Raw genomic sequence first — 17,270 nt, 5'->3', positions numbered from 1 at the left:
TGGCATCAGAGGAGCGGAGGCTGCGGGAGGGAGTGTGGCGGTGGAGCAGGTCAGTGAGGTAGGAGGGGGCCAGGTTATGGAGGGCTTTGAATTGGATGCGTTGTGGGACAGGGAGCCAGTGGAGGCTCTGGAGGACAGGGGTGGATGGATGGATGGATTAGGACTTGGATGATGTACCATAAAGAATGCTGTTACAGTGATCAGTTCTGGATGTGATGAAGGCATGGATGAGAGTGGGTCGGGTTTGTGTTGTGGGCCTGTGTATGGAATGTAACTGTAACTGAGGGCTTTTTTTTCTTCTTCTCCTGTTATCATTATAAAAATACCTGCAACAATCCCTATCCATCGTCCAAACAGCAGAGGCAGCTCTACAATATTGGCAGTGTGGGCACTGCTGTATTTTAAGACAGTACAAGTCTTTGATTTCGCACAGGCTGTTGCTCCCAGTGTGTGTGTGTGTGTGTGTGTGTGTGTGTGTGTGTATACCAGTGACCGAGTCAACACGCGGCTGCTGCAGCTATTTAGGTCACTGTGCTTCCCAGACGGTCAGGTGACTGTCACGTTCAGGGTCCTCCGCTGCCCCCCAGCGGCAGAAAGGTGAACTGCAGCTTGTTGTATTGCAGTACTATACACAAGGGGGATTTCATGTTGGTGGGAATTAATGAGTCATTACTTAAAAGGCATTTACCCTACAGTCCCTCGTGCATGTTGGGCTCCCCATGACATCATGGTTTGGGTGTTAGTAACGTCGTCACCTTAGCACCCACGTTGTTGAGACATGAGATAAAATAGCTTTTGTATCTGTTTATGACAATTAAAAATGACTTGTTCTGACCTTAATACAATATGTAGTATATTTACATTTTGGGCTGGGTAGTAATAGATTACATGTAATCAGATTACAAGAAGCCTAAACTAAGAATAATTAGACCAGATTATATTTGAAAATTGGTTTTATTAGATTTTAGTTACATTATAAAGGATTTCTTGATGACATTTTTTTAACTTCTTAAAAATATGGCTTTTTTAAAAATTATCCAACATTTTCAAGGGTAATCAGATTTGATCAACGGGCAGTGTTACCAAGACTATATATTGTCTTAGATTTTGGATATCGTATCATGATATGGCATAGATGGGGTTTTTCCCTCATTTTAAAGGCTGTCAGTGATGCAACTTTATCAACTTACCAGACTTTTTGTCTTAATGCATTTAACCGTAACCCACTTAGTCATTATTGTGTTAATAGTTTATGAAAAACAAAACAAGTCATCCATGCAACTTTTTTTTTTGCATCAGAGAGGGAATTTGGTTGGAATTTTGATTTTGTCTCCCAGTCCTTTGAGGAGATTTAAAAATATCAAGATATATATCGCGTATCGAGATACTGCCTAAAAATATTGTGATATAATTTTTCGGATGAATCGTCTAGCCCTTGTGCTGTGTGTGTAAATGCATTTTATTTTCATTGACAATGTTTCAAGATGTTTAAAGAGGAAAAAAAAGAATATTTGTGGAACTCAAATTTTTGTGACTGCGTCCAGTCTAGTCCAGTTTAATCTGGATTTTAGCACTGTGTGTTTGCTTGCTGACCTTTTAACAAACAGGCGTCAGAGGGTCCGGGATTAACTCGTTTTTCTTTTGCTGGATCCCCTCAGGTGAGTGTTCTCTCTCCTCTTTTATGTTGTTTGTACACAAATGAATGTCAGAATAATCATGCATCAAGATTTGTCCTTTAGTATGTGGACGACTGTTATTGTAAGTCTTCTCTGACGCACAATCACAAGTACTATGTGTCTAATTATACACTGTCAACTCTTCCAAGTTCCCAAAACAATTCTAGAGAACAAACTTTGTTACTGTACCAGTAACTAAGGTGCAGAGTGAGAGCTTCTTTTCCTCCTTTCAGCCCGTTGTCACGTTGCCAGTGACTGGACCAGCTGACTCAGACTTGGCACCTACCTTGCATTTTACCAGCAGCACATGATTGTCTAATGTACGTGATCACTTACAGTACTTCCCCACAAAGTGATGCAACACAATCTAATGAAATGGAAACTGGGCTGTGACCTCTTGTCGTCACTTCATTTATTTACAAAAAACAGAAAAAAAAAACATGGTTACAATGAAAAAATTACCAAGACGTAAAATGTCAAACAGAGGAAACATGTCACTGTTTTAATGTGACACTGATTACGTCACAGGAGCATCATCTATTTATAGTTTAAAAAAAAGGGAACAAAACCGTGTTTCGGCTTTCTGCTCTAACGGGTGATTGATGTTGCAGTCTGCGTCCTCCGGGGTTCAAATCTGAGTACAGCTCTTCCTCTTTCATTTCCTGTTGTAGCTCATTCTTCTGCAGCGCCTTGTCTCTGTTGGTGTTTCTGCTCTAGAACTTGAACTCTTTGTATTTCTTGGCGCCGCCTCTCGTGTCCTGTGGCTGGGCCTTCCTCTTTTTTTGCTGTGCGGTGACGAGCGAAGCAGGAAGGAAGAAGGAAAGAAAGGAGGGTATTAATATTCAAATATCACCACAAAGGGAAAACTGAAATGGCAGAACCACACTGCAGTAACAGCCCCACACTTTCCTTTAGTCTATCAATAACACCTGTAGAGTCATGCTTTTTTCCTGCGTGTGCGGTGGTAGTGATGGCCAAATGAGGCCTCAAGAACCACTGTCTTTATTTTCTGAAGCCATTAGATGGCGCTGTCTGTTCAACAAAGGTTTGAAAGCACACTTCATTGCAAGTCCTTCAGCCTTTATCTTTCAACCAAGAGCGCCATGTGGTGGGGTCAGAAAATAAAGAAATCGGTTCATGAGGCTTCATTTGGCCATCACTAGTGATCAGTTTATCATGTGGGGTTAAACTGTGACCAGCTCTTCCATTTTTAATGAAGCAGCCAGTGTTCTGTTTTTTTTCCTTCGCTGTAACTGCTGTAAGATTCCCCCAAATTCACTAGCGCTCTGACAGTGCGACCACGACTATCGAAGCTTTGATCTATAGAAGATTTTTACTGAATGCATCATAACTTAAATCTCATAACTCCATGGGATCCTCAAAACTTGTGACGCCTGCAAGTATCTGACCATATATGAAGACACAATACCAAATTTGACAGAGCAGTGTTCAATTATATAAAACTGTATTTTCTTTCCTATAAAGTAGCAGTTTCGGACATACAAGGTTTCCACCTGACAGTGATGACATGTTGCTCTTCTCTTATATATGTCTATATTTATGACAGTTTCTGCTGCAGTTGCCTGGAAACAACTGCTCTGTTTGAAATACCAATCAGACTTGAGAACAGCAAACGTAAACACTTCCATGAACTGGGTATAAACTGAATTACTAGACTGTTTAATTTATCAGTAAAGTTAATTTGTCTGCATGAAGAAGAACTATGACTCGTCTCTGTACCTTCTGTTTGGCAGCATGCTCAGCCACCATGTCGCTGAAGTCCTCTTTCTCCACCTGGGCCTGCTGTTCTCTGACGTGCTCCTCGTACTTCTGCGTCATGGCCATGGGGTCCAGCTCCAACTCCTCCGGAGCCAGGGCCACCTCTACGCCCTGCGACTCCTGCCCTCCGCCCGCCTTACGCCCGACCATGGCCTGAAGATGGCAGAGAGGGAAAGAGACAAAGGAAGAGATTTAAGGGTTAGCTACACACAGAGCATCCTAGAATTTGACTTCACTTGAACATACTGTAAATACGCAGCTACACAAACATCATCTCAAGCTCATACAGAGTCGTCTTACCCCTGACACGTCGTAGATGTGTGTCGAGGCCATCATGGCAGCTCCTACGGGGCCAGTTCGTCTCTCTGGGAGCACCGTGAATAGCTGAGGCGTCTCGTTCCTATGAGCACAACAGACAGGTCACACCAAGAAAATAGATGAGCTGATCACCTGGATGATAAATGTTTGGGTGCTTTTAATGTTTAAAGGTATACTAGGCAGGATTGTTGGTTATTATTTGTGAACACTAGGGATGCGCGTGATTAGTGTTTTATTCATGTACAAGGTTGCTTAACTGTCATGCAGCCGCCCGCCACTAGTGGGTGCTACAGAGACGTCAGAAAATGCCTCTCATTTCAAATTTAATTATAAATTAGATGTTGTTTTATAAACTTTAAAGTGAATTGCTATCAGATAATCTCCAAAGTTCAATGTGCCCCACATTTCAGAGGCAATTTATTTATTTCAGATGTTATTTTAGTGGTTGACTCTTGACTGAGTTGCCGTCATGTTCACATCACACCGCACGGCGCAAAGTGTCTCGTACTTCAGCCGCATTTAAAATCCGACATGGTTGTTGAAGATGGTGATTAAAGGCTTCAAAGGGCTCTTAATGCACACCATATTTATTTGGGGCAATGCTTCAAATGCTTAACAATAAATTGTGCTAAATTTTGACTGTTTTCTGAGTGTTTTCCCTTTTTTAGACTAGTTGACTAGTCTTAATTAAAATTTTCGTTTAGTCGCCAGGAACATCCCTGGTAAACACGCACGCCAGTGAAAATGAAAGCAAAAGCCAACCCTTGATTCTTTTTTTTTTGGCATTTTGCCGAGTGATATTTGGTTTTTTCCTGCACTCAGTCTCTTGGATGCCTGCTGCTTACAGTCTGGAACCTGGTCACTACCTTTTTATAAAGCCCCAACCTCACCTGAGCGCCCTGGGGGTGCACGCCCACACACTGACAGAGGGCCATAAGTGATGATTGAGAAAGATTACCTGCGCTGTTCTTTTAGGAGAGTCCTGCATGGTTTATCTTTAAGTATAGCCAGGTGGAACTAACTGCAACACTATTTATTTATGAAATTATTCTATGTATTTTTGTATTTTCCTTTTCACAGTGTAACAAAAGGTCCAAAGTGGGTCACAGGTTCGTTCTGAATGGACCGCAAGTGACTCACGAACATGTCAAGTTTGTGAAAAACACCTTATTTCAGACTAAGGTGAATTTTCAGCACAGAGCTTTTATTTTGAAGTGCCGTTTCCCACTGTAGAGTGAGGGACTAACAGATAGCTACTTGACTAGAGACAGCAAACTAGCTCAATGACATGGCCAAACGCAAATATGACGCTGAATATATTAAACTGTGTGGACCTCGAACTAATGACTGAGGAGAAATCTGGACCCTGTGGCTGGACCAGTTGGGAACAACTGACATAAGAGGTGCTTTCCAGTTTTATAACTGGTTGTGACTTGTTTCCTTTTGGGAAGGTGTTTTGTTCAGTGTAATACAGAAGAAGAAGATAGTTTACCAAAGTCTCCAGCAGGGGGGTCGTGTCTGTTTTTGACTCTGCTGTCCTTGTGCCGAGGTCCTACTGAACCATGATTTCTGTGTACTGTCACACCCCTACTCATAAAGGTTTTAAAACAGGACATTATCTCTAAATACTTGTTAGTTGCAGACTAATGTGGCTGTTTGTCACTTCCAGCTTTTACATCAGCAGTTATGTGATGAAGACAAAGACTCACACCATACGAAAACCTTGGAACAATAATAATAATTCATAATAAGACAGAGATTTTCTGATGAACTGCATTTGAGCTGTTACCACTTATGAAGATTGACAGCGGGTGTAAAGACATTCTTCCACAATGGGCGATAAAAAGTCGTTATTTTTTTAGATGAATTGGAGGTTTATGTTAATGCTGCATAACTTGTTTTTATTTTTCATGCTCTGTGCTCTTTCAATAAACCCATTAAGTGGGAATGAAATGTCAGATGCTTCCTCTGCGTCTCGCCTGCGGTGCACCCAAACAGCAGGAGCTCTGCTGCGGGAGAAAACGGGAATTTAAAACAGCGGCACTGCGGTGACAAGACAATACAGAGCGACACTCACCCGTCCATGGCCTCCTCGATTTTCTTCTTCCTTAGCTCAATCAGCTCTGGCGTCTCCATGCCGGCGGGTACTGATGAGAAGCCTCCGGGGGTGATCAGCCCACTGAGACACACAGAATGAGATACTTGATGAGTTCTGTCCATCGCGTGTCAATTTCTGTGTGTACATCCTGGTGTGCTTGTATGAGTGTTAAACACCTGGAGCTGTGAGAGTGATCTGACACATATAGGCATATGGCCTCGCTCATCTGTGCATACACCCCCCCTCCCCCCAGAGCAAGCAAATGACACAGATGAGCAAAGACATGCACACACGGAGAGATGAGACCTGGTGCTTTAATCTGAAAGGTCAGGGGCCAGTTGATTTAATAACTACATGGTAAATGATGGTAATGTCATCAGTCTGTGTGTGCACTGATACGGCTGTAATGAATAACTGACATTTAACTGGCAGCTCAATACAAAGAACAAAATAAGATGAGGAAGCTCTTAGTTTGGAATGAGACTGCTCAAGATTTATATTTCATAGCGTCTTGATTGAAGTGTACCTGTCTGCTGGTGTGAAGAATCCGGTTTCGTCTGGTTTCTCCTCGTCGCTCTCCTCCTCTTCCTCCTCCTCCGATGACTCCTCATCTGACGGTTCCAGTTCTCCCCACGGTGCGTGGTCCACCTCCTCCTCCTCTGCTTTGGCCTGATCACATATGCGACAAATTATTACACACATATCCAGCCATAGGTCAGGAAGTGACAATCTGAGTGTATATAAACCTCATTAAAAAAGCAAACACTTGTTTACCAAATATAATGTACTAGTAGACTGGAAACATTTGTTAATAACATTCTGATTAATTTAAAGTTTTCAGTTTCGTTATTCATTTGTTTTGTAGCTGAAACTTAAAAGAAGACACACAGCCACACGATGATTGTGATGATGTAGCGTACACTTTTCCAAACCTCTCCAGGAAGAGGAGGCACATCTTTGTTCTTCTATGATATTTACAGTTTCTTCAAAGAACATATGTGTGTGTGTGTTTGTAAGAGGCTGTGTAGTCCTGACCTGGAAGTCTGCAGCATTGGTCCCAAACACATCACCGTACAGAGGCTTGCCCATTTCATCTACTGGCGGCTTCCCCCAGCCTCCGGCGTGATAACCAAACGTGCAGTTCTGACAGGCGGAGAGACAAGAGCAAAAATCTAATTAAACACTCTGACACAATAACAGATATAAAAACTGAGTTAGGTTTACACACTGGAGCCACTGGGATACACTTTTTAAATGTAATAAAGTATAAAGTGAATTATTATTAGACAGGTAAAAACTAGAAGTAGTTGTCTCACCTCTGGGATGGGGGAGTTGAGTCCGGGGATCTTGAGATTGGGGTAGGAGGGAGGCGGGCCGTACCTCTGCATGGCTATCAACCAGGGAGGGGGCACCTTGTGAGCGTTCTGGAGAAGAAGAGACACATAAGCAACATAAGTTCACTGACCAGCACTACCTGAGGCTGGAGCCTATCCCAGCTGACACTAGGCGAGAGGCGTGGTACACCCTGGACAGGTCGCCAGACTATCACAGGGCTGACACATAGAGACAGACAACCATTCACACTCACATTCACACCTACGGACAATTTAGAGTCACCAGTTAACCTGCATGTCTTTGGACTGTGGGAGGAAGCTGGAGTACCCTAAGAAAACCCACACTGACACAGGGAGAACATGCAGACTCCACACAGAAGGGCTCCCTCAACCCGGTGCTTGCTACAGTACGCTTACAGTTGAGAACAGATAAGGAAAGAGAGTTCGGAGATTCAAAATTGGAGTCAACGCTTTGTTCCCAGAATTAGCCTGGTTCCAAATAGCTAGCTGCTATCAAATGACAATTGTGCTCTAGCATTGCTAGGGGAGCCAAATATCCCATGGCAGGTGTATTGCTCAGGACACAAGGTAGCACAGTGTCAAGCGCAGAGTTGTTTGGAAGATTGGTTCTCTACAAAGATGCAAGCAGCAAGCCTGTTGCCCAACACATTTTAAACTGGTCCTGCACTAGTGCCGTAAAACAGTAGAGATGCTCTTTGAAACACTGGGCTGATTCTCTGTGGGTTTATAGAGCTAAAAATATGTTCAGCATTCATGACAACTGTTATTTTACTGCAACTGAAGTTTTAAAAAACAAAGACAAACTGCCCGGGTGTATTTTTGATAACTCAGCTGTCGTGTTCCTCTGCTCGTTACGGAGACTCTGAACAAACATTTTGTCTTGTCATGTCTCGTCTTACAGGAGGAGATTCATTTTCACAGCCTGTGCGTTCATGCATTTAACAGCAGGACCAAGGAGAGCGACACAACGGGATAATAGGGAAAGTGACACAACAGCAGGGAAAGAAAGAAATGGCATTTTTCTGCTCTTTGCGAACTCAACTTTTTGTTTTCCTGTGGTAGTTGTGCTTTTACTGTTTGTTTGCTCAGTAATGTCACATGGAATAATAATGTTAGTGGATCTTACGGGTCCGACTGGCATGCCCAGAGCGATCCGCAGCTCATCAGACAGATCACCCGGCTTCTTCTCTTTCAGACGAGTTTCAAACTCTTTACCCTGCAGAGACACAAAGACACAGAACAGGTCACTTGCTGGGCCTTTTTAAAGCAGCACAGAGCGCTGACGATTCATTCCCAGCAAGAGTGACTGACACAGAGCAATAATTCTCAAGGATCTAGTACCTCGTAGTAAAGGTCTCCGTGGATGGTGAGTTTGGGCTTGATCTGCCACTTGAAGAAGGCGTCGTGGAGCTTCTGGTAGTCGATGTCGATCTTCCCCATCTTGGGACGAACCTTCTCCCTCATTTTGGTTTTCATTGTTTTGGCGTCCTCCTGTAAACAGAGAATTAAAAGCTTAAAAATTAAGAAGCTGTATCTTGATCTTCTTAGAAATAAAAAAGTTGAAAGGCGCAGCTTGAAAATGAGAGAGTATCAGTCTGGTCTCCCACCTTCTCCTGCAGGGCCTCCCTCATCTCCTGGATACCCGTTTTCTTGATGAACTCCGGCAGCTCAAACGGAGGCTTCTCTATACCTCTCTTGCCCTGCAGGTACTTTCGTTTGAAGCACCAGTGGCGGGGCACCGGCACCGTGTTCCTGGTGGCCTTTAGGTGTACCAGCAGCTTGGGCTCCTGGGCCGTCACGTCGTGCATTTCCACGACATCTGGACGAGCCACCAGCTGGAGCAAAGAGACAGGAAGAGAGATGAGATGAAGGGTCATTGAGAGTATTGGAACTCTTGTAAGCCTCTGATAAAGATCCAGACATCCAATTACCAAAATCCTTCATCTGGGTAAGAAATGAATAACCAAGATCTAAGAAGTGATGGTGACGTGACTGGAAACAGTAAAAAGCAGTCGGCTCTTAGATATCTGACTCTCTTTACCTGTTTGAGTTCAGCCACAGTCAGCCTGTTCATCCTCCTCAGCTTCTTCTTTGACAGCTTAGGTACGTCTGGTCTGATTTCCTGCATAACAAATTAAATGTTTTACATGTAAACCAACAACGATTTTGTCCTTTCTGTTCGACTGTTTTATTCAAGGGAAGAAATCAAACCTCATCGCTGTCATCGCTGTCTTTCTTCTCATCCTCAAAGCCCTTTTTCCGCAGCACGGCCGTCTCCTGCTTCTCTGCCTTCTCGGGCTCCTTCTCCTTCTCTTTCTTCACATCGTCCGTCAGCTACGACAGCCAAACAAAACAAAACACCATGATGCACCTGAAAGCAACATATATGCATTAAAGAAAGTCAACAGTGCTCTGCAGTCACCTTGAACGCCTCAAAGATCCTCTTGAAGAAGATGTAGTTGGGGTCGTAGATCTCCGGCTCCTCTGTGACGTACTCGATCTCCACCTCGGGCTCCTTCTCCTTCTCTTTATCCTTTTCTTTCTCTTTGTCGCTGCCCTCCTTCTTCTTCTGCTGCTCCTGCTGCTCCGCCTGCTCCTTCTTCTCCAGGGCTCGCTTCTTCTTGCTCTTCTTCTTGCGGTTTCTGCGCCTGCGGTTTTTCTACAAGAGAGGGTGGATTCATGAATTCTAAAATGACGATCTTTCGCGATGACGTGCAAATGTGAAAACACAAACTGTGGCAGTGGTGTGAAAATGTGCAGTGAGTGTGACTCAAATATCCAAGATGATTTTATGCTTAATTAAGTGAGCTGGCCTCTAATTACCATAATACAATGAGTGCTATAGTAGCAACAGCTGAAATATCACAAACACAGCCGCCTAGTGTTTCTGGAAAGACGGTGTGAGAGAAGACTTACATCTTTCTTAGATATCTGACTGTCATCGTCTTCTGTCTCAGACATGACTGGTCCAGAGGAGTTGTTCATGTCCATCTCTGCCCCCTCATCGTCATCTTCTTCCTCTTCTTCTGACAGACAGATAACATACACAGAATTCAGATCATAAACCTGAATGGTACCACATCCAAACTGCACCCCGGTGTCTAACGTAGTTCCAGTAAAACACTGAGCAACAGCCGTACTGACCTGCGGGGTCGGTGAGCTGCTCCTGTCTGATCTCCTTCAGCTGGAGGATCTTCTCCAGAGCTTGAGGGATCTTGGGCCCACTGACACTTACCTCCTCGCTCTGCCACATCTGGAACAGAAGCCAAAAAAACCCCAAACAAAGTTAGATGTGAAAACATGCTAGTTCTACACACTCTAAAATTACCATTCAATTAGAGTCCGGTGTATTTGGGGCTGTTTCTGGCTCAACTAAAAGGATCTTACTCTTAAACAAAAAGGTCAGTCTCTGTAGAAATCCTTTCCAAAACACTGGCAGACACTGAGCCTGTCAGTGGCAAAAACAAGCACTGTTAGTGGACAAAATTGACGGTGTGAACATGTCCTTAACGGCTACTTAGCAGCCTGTTTTGTTGCTGCCAGCTGCAGTGCTCTCATTTAATACTGGACCAGTTTAAAAACATCTTGTCCCCATTTGTCGCTTGGACACAAACACATGGGAAAATGGGGTCATGGTTGAAAAATACCAAACGTGGCCTTTAATACATTTTGCACGTCTAAAACTAAGCATCAGTTGTCAGGTTTTTCCACACATTCAGTTATTTGTAGCAGCCCGCCACTATTAAAACATCAGCCGCCCCATTTTGATTTCCGTCCTGTTATTTATGGCTCCACATTCTCACGGTGCAGAGCGTACTCTGGTCTCTGACAGAGCAGCAGCAGAACACCTTATGCAGTGAAAGTGAAACTTAATTAATTACACTGGGTCTTAAAGTTTGCTTCGACTTATAGACAGCTGCTCCTCTTATCTATCGACCTAATCTGATTAGCGCTGACGGGATTGACTGATCAATTATCCTCCCTGCTACTCAAAACTCCTCAAACTGGCGTAGATTCTTATACTGTGGGAATCACTGGTAGTGTTATCTTTCTTAATAAATACATACTGTGTTCACTCCGGTGTGAACGGGGCTGCACATCTTTGGAAGAACCACAACTGAACTGAAGTCAGGTGCACAGGTTGCATTTGCCTCCCACCTTATGACACCTAAAGAAAAACACATGTGCTTACCTCTCTGTTATCTTCTCCTGGAGGAGGCGGCACTCTCTGTTTCTGGGTCGGCATCATACTGACACCAGGAGGCAGTGGCCCACGAGGATCTAAAGTTGCTAGAAGACGATTTAATAAAACTTTATTTACAATGTGATCATTTACACCACACGTTTGATCATAAAAAGTCAGCCTTAAAGTCTCACGGGAGACCTGGAGCCCTGCCTCAGAGTCCAGATGAAAGCACTGTCATGTGCATTTATCTATTTCTATTTACTACATCATCAACATACCTCTCACTGCGGTGACAGGGGGACCGGCTCTGGGCCCCGGACCCTGCTGCATCTTAACCATCTCGTGCTGACGCTCCTGTTCCAGCAGCACTGCAGCCTGATACACAAGAAGGGAGGAAATGGGACTTTAAATCATGGTTAAAGAAAAGGAGTAAAATTGAATCGGGGGTAAAAAAAAAATGGAGAAAAGATGCGCCCTAACTGTTAGGAGGTAATTATTTTTAAACTGTCATAAAAGTGGAAATGTTGGAGTGTTTGCAACATTTTCTTTAATTTCTAAATCTGAAGTGAAGCTCTCTCTGACGAGGTGGACTATCTCTATCGTCTCACCCTTCTCTGCTGCTCCAGGAGATCCTGTTCATCCATGACATGGGAATCACCCTGTGATACACAGAATCAATGAATGACCGAGCAACAGTCAAACAAAAATTCTCCCTGCTCCATAGTGACTGAAACTTTTATCTGCAGCTGTTAGACACAAGCGTGGCAGTTCAGTTCTACTATCCAAAGCAGATATTTTGGGTTGTGTTCTACAGCTTATGTTTTAATGTGTTTTAAGGACCCGTTTTTTCTTAATCCTGCAATTCCACAGACTGATTGCATCTCAGCATTATGCTTGCGTTTGAAAGGGAAAGCTGAAAGCAACATGTGGATTACATGGTCGGTAAAGGTCACCTGCTGCTTGGCTCTCTCCTCCTGCTGCAACACCATGGCTGCTCTGTGCTGGGCCATCTTCAGCTGATCATCCTGCGATAAGCCGGGTGGGGGCAAACTTGGGGGCTCCATGCCCATGTGGATGCCGGGTGGAGGGGGCCCTCCTGGCATCATGGTCATAGCCTGGAGCATACCCATACCAGGGGGCATGGGTGGCATGGGCATCGGGGGCATGGGGGGGATACCTGGCATCTGGAGAGGAGGAAACACAAGAGACTGTGAGGACAAGGAGCGGCATGAGAGTGTAAAATTAACTCACACTGAGGCTGTATTCTAGATATTCTTTTAATTACAAGAGCACTACTGTTCCCAAAACTAACTGATGCTCACAGTAAAATGTAAGAGAAGATAACTTTAGATCTAGACGTTCAGCAGGTTTTAGCAGGACCGAATTATCTGCAGAGGCCTCTTCCTCTCCAAAACAAAAAGACCAGGCAATTTAAATTGGTAAAAACACTCAGCCTTTTCCCTACAGTTTTCGGCTTGTCACGGAGGAGCTTCCAACAATGGTGACTGATGTGAAAACACAAGTTGCTCTGGCAAAAGCCAGTGTTTGATTTGTCTGTTCTGGGCTACTGTAGAAACATGGTAGTGCAACACGGCGGACTCAAGGACCAGCTCCTTACGTTGATAGAAACTGCTCTTGGGTAACAAAAAACACATAAGCCCTTTTTAGATAGGAATTGTTCAAATTTGCAGGAAAACCCAATCAGTCTTTTTTCACCATTGGCAGTGTAAAAACAAAATGGGGTGGCTCGTTCCGTCCAATGAGAGGCTGATCTATGCAGCGAACTTCCGCCCACTCAGACTAGACCTTAGATTACATGTTAAAAATAGGGTGATATGCAAATATCATCAAACATACAACACTAGTTTGCAATACACACTAATGTGATGATAGTGTGAGATTTCCTCGGTACGATAACTGTCTCAGAAAATATCACGGTTTCAAGGTATTGCAGAATTTATATTATTTGCAGTCAGAATGACCCTTAAAGAATGAAAATGAAAGGGTTATTACTGGTTAAACAAATGTTTTGTGACTGTAATTGCAACTTGAAACCATTTAGTTAATGGCAGTAAAATGTAAAAAGAAAAAAACTCCCCCTTGAAAATAACTAAAATTAAGGGGAGATACTCCACCAAGTTGCATTTTTTTCCCAATATCGTACATAAGCAAATACACACAGTATGATAACCCTCAACTTTTATATTACGGTATACCTTAAAACCCGTATGTCGCTACAACCCTACGGATAACACAATCATATCCACAAACTATATTTCCACCCATAAACAAACACAAGAGCAACACATTCACAATGTTCCACACGTGCTCTGCTGTTTCCATCACATATGAAACACTTACTTGGGAGCTCATTGGTTTGTCGTCATTAGGTTTGCTGAGGAGGATCCCAGTCTGCAGAGAGAAACACGCACAAATGAGTGAACACTTTGAGCTAAAGACTTTATGACCAACATGGAACTACTTTATCCTGATTCAATCATGGGTAGCTGCATGGTCAAAAAGTACTGTACCACTCTAATATGTAGTTGTATGGTAGATCTGTAGGAGTGTTGCTCATGCTTAGTATGTGCTTTTGCTGGCAAGATGTCAACGCTTACAGGCACAACACTCATGACACTCAACATCAACACATAGGAATCGCTATTACATGGTTAACTAGATTTACCTGAATCATGTAGCCCTTCAGTCTGTCAATCAGCTCCTCTCTGGGACCTGCAGAATGACAGAAAACTTAATTCAAAGAAGACACGTATGCTCCACTGTTAACTACAATCTTCATATTAGACAGCACTAACACTTCTGTGAACGCAAGCTGAGTTTTCCACTCCAGTTACATCCTCTTCAAAACTAAACTGACTAATTCAATAGAGAAGATAGCTAACTTTAACTCTGGCAAGTGCCAACATGACCCTTTATGAAAGTTAGCCTGCAAGCTAACAGCTAAATCAACAGGCTACTTATAAACATGAACAGATAACTGCTGTTAATGTTGCTTTCAACACATTTTGTTGGTAAATGTATTAACAGAATACTGAATGGACATTTCAAATAGTGTAAACACACCGCAGGCCTAGCTTTAGCTAGCTCATTGCAACGGCGGTGTTGCGTTTTGCTAGCTAGCGTTAGCAACTAGCTAGCTACTGTTAGCTAAACACAGTCCGTCTTCCAGCTCGCTATCCGTCTTTCCCGGTCTTTTCTTACCCATATTGGGCGCTCCCAGCTCCGCCAGCTTGCCCTGAAGCTCCGGGTGGCTCCATGTGTTCAATGCAGCGATAGCACTGCCTAAATCGGACGGGAGGGACTCGGTGCCCGGTGGTCCGTCGGATGCCATGTTCAGGTTCTCTCAATGGGACAACGGCGGCTGCGGAGAGCACGAGAGGCGCAGGACCGGGACTTCCGCAAAGCATGACGGGAAACCGCACTGCCTGCTGGGACGTGAAGTCCGACAGCAGGAACATCGCATTTACTAATTATAGGCTCGAGATGTCAGTGTTGACACCTTGAAGCTTGCTTTACATCCCCATATTCATTCCTAACGGGTCAGTATAAAGGTATAGAACACTATATTTCTATGAAACATTCTGTTTTACACATTTATTAAAGTTTTTAAGTAATATATGGATTTGTCTTGTTAAAATTCTTCAAAGTTATTCATAAATTTTAAAACAATGCTGCACAAAAATCTCAAGACAAAACTTTATTTTGTCCTTTGGCTCCTGTTTTAGGATAGTTTAGATATCCTATATAAAATATAGGCTATTAGCGGTAGAAAAAAATAAAATAATGAGGCATTATCTGCAAAATATACTTTAAGTTTCAAAAGTAGGTAGATGCAGCAAAATGGTGCATGTCAGTGTTATGTTATCACATGGATGGATTACTGGATGGGCTTACTGGGCACAAGTCCAGGGGCCCAAAGTGTCCCTGAACCTTCACTTGGAAAATGTCAAATTACTGTAACATGTCATGACCAGTAAGAGACACAAAATGACCACAAGAAGACACAAAACAACCACAAGGAGACACAAATGACTACAAAAAGACACAAAATAACCACAAGGAGACACAAAACAACCACAAGGAGACACAAAACCACCAAGAAGTCTACGTGTCATGCTCCAGTGAAGAAGAGGTGGTCAGACACTTTGCATATCTTTGCCCAGGGGCCCACTGTCTCATAATCCGCCCATGTGTTATTAGCCTTTATATCATTAGAGTATTATCATTATTAGTGCATTAATAAATGTCCATGCAACCTTTTGGCATTGCATCTGGTCGAGACTGGCTAACTATTTATTTCACCTTCTGTTGGGAAGCCTAACAATGAATAACATTTCACTAGGTGGAGATGCTGATGCTGAATAATATGAATTTCTCAACTGTAGCATTTGGATAAACATTGTGGAGCTGAAATTACAATATTTCTCCTGAGAAACAAAGGTGAAAGTTTAAAATGTAAGTTCAAAATTATACTTAAGCACAGAAACTGAGTTACACTAAAGTATTGAAAGGGGCAAGGCTACATATGGACACATGAACTCCAATAATTATGCACAATATTATGGACACGTGTTGTTTTATAGTTAAAACTTTGTCTTATGTCATTATAATTCCGTGCAATGCCTAAATATGAAACCCGACAAGACTGTACTGCTTTATCAGGCACTGTCTGCTCTGTGCAAAACAACCACATGAGCGCAGTGTGTGGGGCCCTCCCTCTCACTGTAGTGTGGTTTATCACCAGCGGGCACTGCGCAAGCGCAGTGTGAAGGGCGCACATTAGATCTATAGATCAGGGGCAGAGACAGCAAGCAGGGCGTTTCTGAATAATACGCGTTCATGGAGAGCAGGGGAGGGGTTGAACCTTCACTGAACATAGAAGGAAAGCCAAGTTGCGTATTGAATGTCTAAATAACTGCCTTTTTAAAGGAACCACCCGACAAGGTAAATATAAAACTCCTTCACCAACTGATTTCACTGCACGGCTACAGTTTGTGTCGCGCTGCAGGATGGATACAAATCTTAAAACGCTTGTGACATCTTAGTCTGAACTTTTTACCATAGAGAGCTGGAAGTTTGGTTGTGAAAGCTGTAACCAGTCATGTAAAGCGAACTCCTTGCAACTTTCACGACGCTGTAAAACTGAAATGTGCCATTAGTGTGGGGTAAGTTGCGCGAAATCTCTGGTTATAATCTTTTGCATTTCTCTCTGATCTGATCACTGTGCACGGATACTTTTCCTTGGAGAGGGTGAGGAGAAACCAGCTGTTAGTGTTGGTCAACTTCAGAAAGTTTTAGTCTGACAGCTGGACACTGTGTCTTCTCCCAGGGACCACACCTACCTACCATCAGGACTACATGCTTGTGGGAGCCATGCACCAGGATGTGCCTTATATTAAAAAACAAGTTGCTTGAAATTCACTTTAATATAATAAGTCTTTTCTGCACGCACAGCTTGTTTTTTGTTTTTTCTACACCCTCCTTTGATACAGATCACCCCAAGAGCCAGCATTTATCCTCCTCACTGGACACTGTGCGTGTCTAGTTCCTCTGCAGGTCTATTTTCTCCATGGCTTTAAAGCAAACACTTTGGATATTTCATTTCACTGTGTTTGGAATATGAACCCTGCATGCAGAAATACACCAGAGGCGGGTCAGAAAGCTTACTCACAGCACAAACACTGGACCTCACACACCCCTCAGGCATTACTTGGTTACAAGCAGCATGTGTTTAAGCAGTCTGCTGTGTGGTGAGGACACACATCAGCAGGAGTGACACATACTGTAATGACGTTTGGGTTGGTTTCAAAATCCTCATGTGACCCCCTGCGTGTGTC

At 43.3% G+C, this 17,270-nt stretch overlaps 2 protein-coding genes across 5 annotated transcripts in view; one reads left to right on the top strand and one right to left on the bottom strand.

The window, feature by feature from the left end:
* Nucleotides 1-2,071: 2,071 nt before the first annotated feature.
* On the bottom strand, nucleotides 2,072-14,809 carry sf3b2 (splicing factor 3b, subunit 2). Of its 3 annotated transcripts, none has more exons than XM_050067179.1 (22): nucleotides 14,635-14,809; nucleotides 14,099-14,145; nucleotides 13,774-13,824; nucleotides 12,366-12,596; nucleotides 12,021-12,071; nucleotides 11,691-11,787; nucleotides 11,419-11,516; nucleotides 10,371-10,479; nucleotides 10,143-10,252; nucleotides 9,649-9,885; nucleotides 9,438-9,560; nucleotides 9,268-9,348; nucleotides 8,834-9,061; nucleotides 8,568-8,717; nucleotides 8,353-8,442; nucleotides 7,188-7,295; nucleotides 6,907-7,014; nucleotides 6,398-6,540; nucleotides 5,851-5,952; nucleotides 3,756-3,855; nucleotides 3,417-3,608; nucleotides 2,072-2,461 (listed from the first exon to the last, which is right to left on the bottom strand). In XM_050067179.1, the coding sequence occupies exons 1-22, from the start codon at nucleotides 14,762-14,764 to the stop codon at nucleotides 2,390-2,392; spliced, it is 2,658 nt and encodes an 885-aa protein (XP_049923136.1). In that variant the 5' UTR covers nucleotides 14,765-14,809; the 3' UTR covers nucleotides 2,072-2,389. The 3 variants fall into 3 exon arrangements, with proteins under 3 accessions (XP_049923136.1, XP_049923137.1, XP_049923138.1); XM_050067180.1 differs by having other exon boundaries at nucleotides 10,143-10,249; nucleotides 14,635-14,808; XM_050067181.1 differs by lacking the exon at nucleotides 12,021-12,071 and having other exon boundaries at nucleotides 14,635-14,808.
* Nucleotides 14,810-16,220: 1,411 nt separating this feature from the next.
* capn1 (calpain 1) overlaps nucleotides 16,221-17,270 on the top strand; it is a 47,787-nt gene continuing 46,737 nt past the window's right edge. The window contains exon 1 of one of the 2 annotated variants that reach the window (XM_050067228.1): nucleotides 16,221-16,377. The gene's annotated coding sequence lies outside the window, so the exon portion shown is untranslated. Of the gene's footprint in view, nucleotides 16,378-16,452; nucleotides 16,599-17,270 lie in introns of those variants that run through there. The other variant, XM_050067230.1, reaches the window with a different exon arrangement.

The sequence above is a fragment of the Epinephelus moara genome, chromosome 17 (assembly GCF_006386435.1).
Source record: "Epinephelus moara isolate mb chromosome 17, YSFRI_EMoa_1.0, whole genome shotgun sequence".
NCBI classification, from domain to species: Eukaryota; Metazoa; Chordata; class Actinopteri; order Perciformes; family Serranidae; genus Epinephelus; species Epinephelus moara.
Note: the sequence above shows the minus strand (reverse complement) of the source record. Positions and strands in the feature narration are given on the sequence as shown.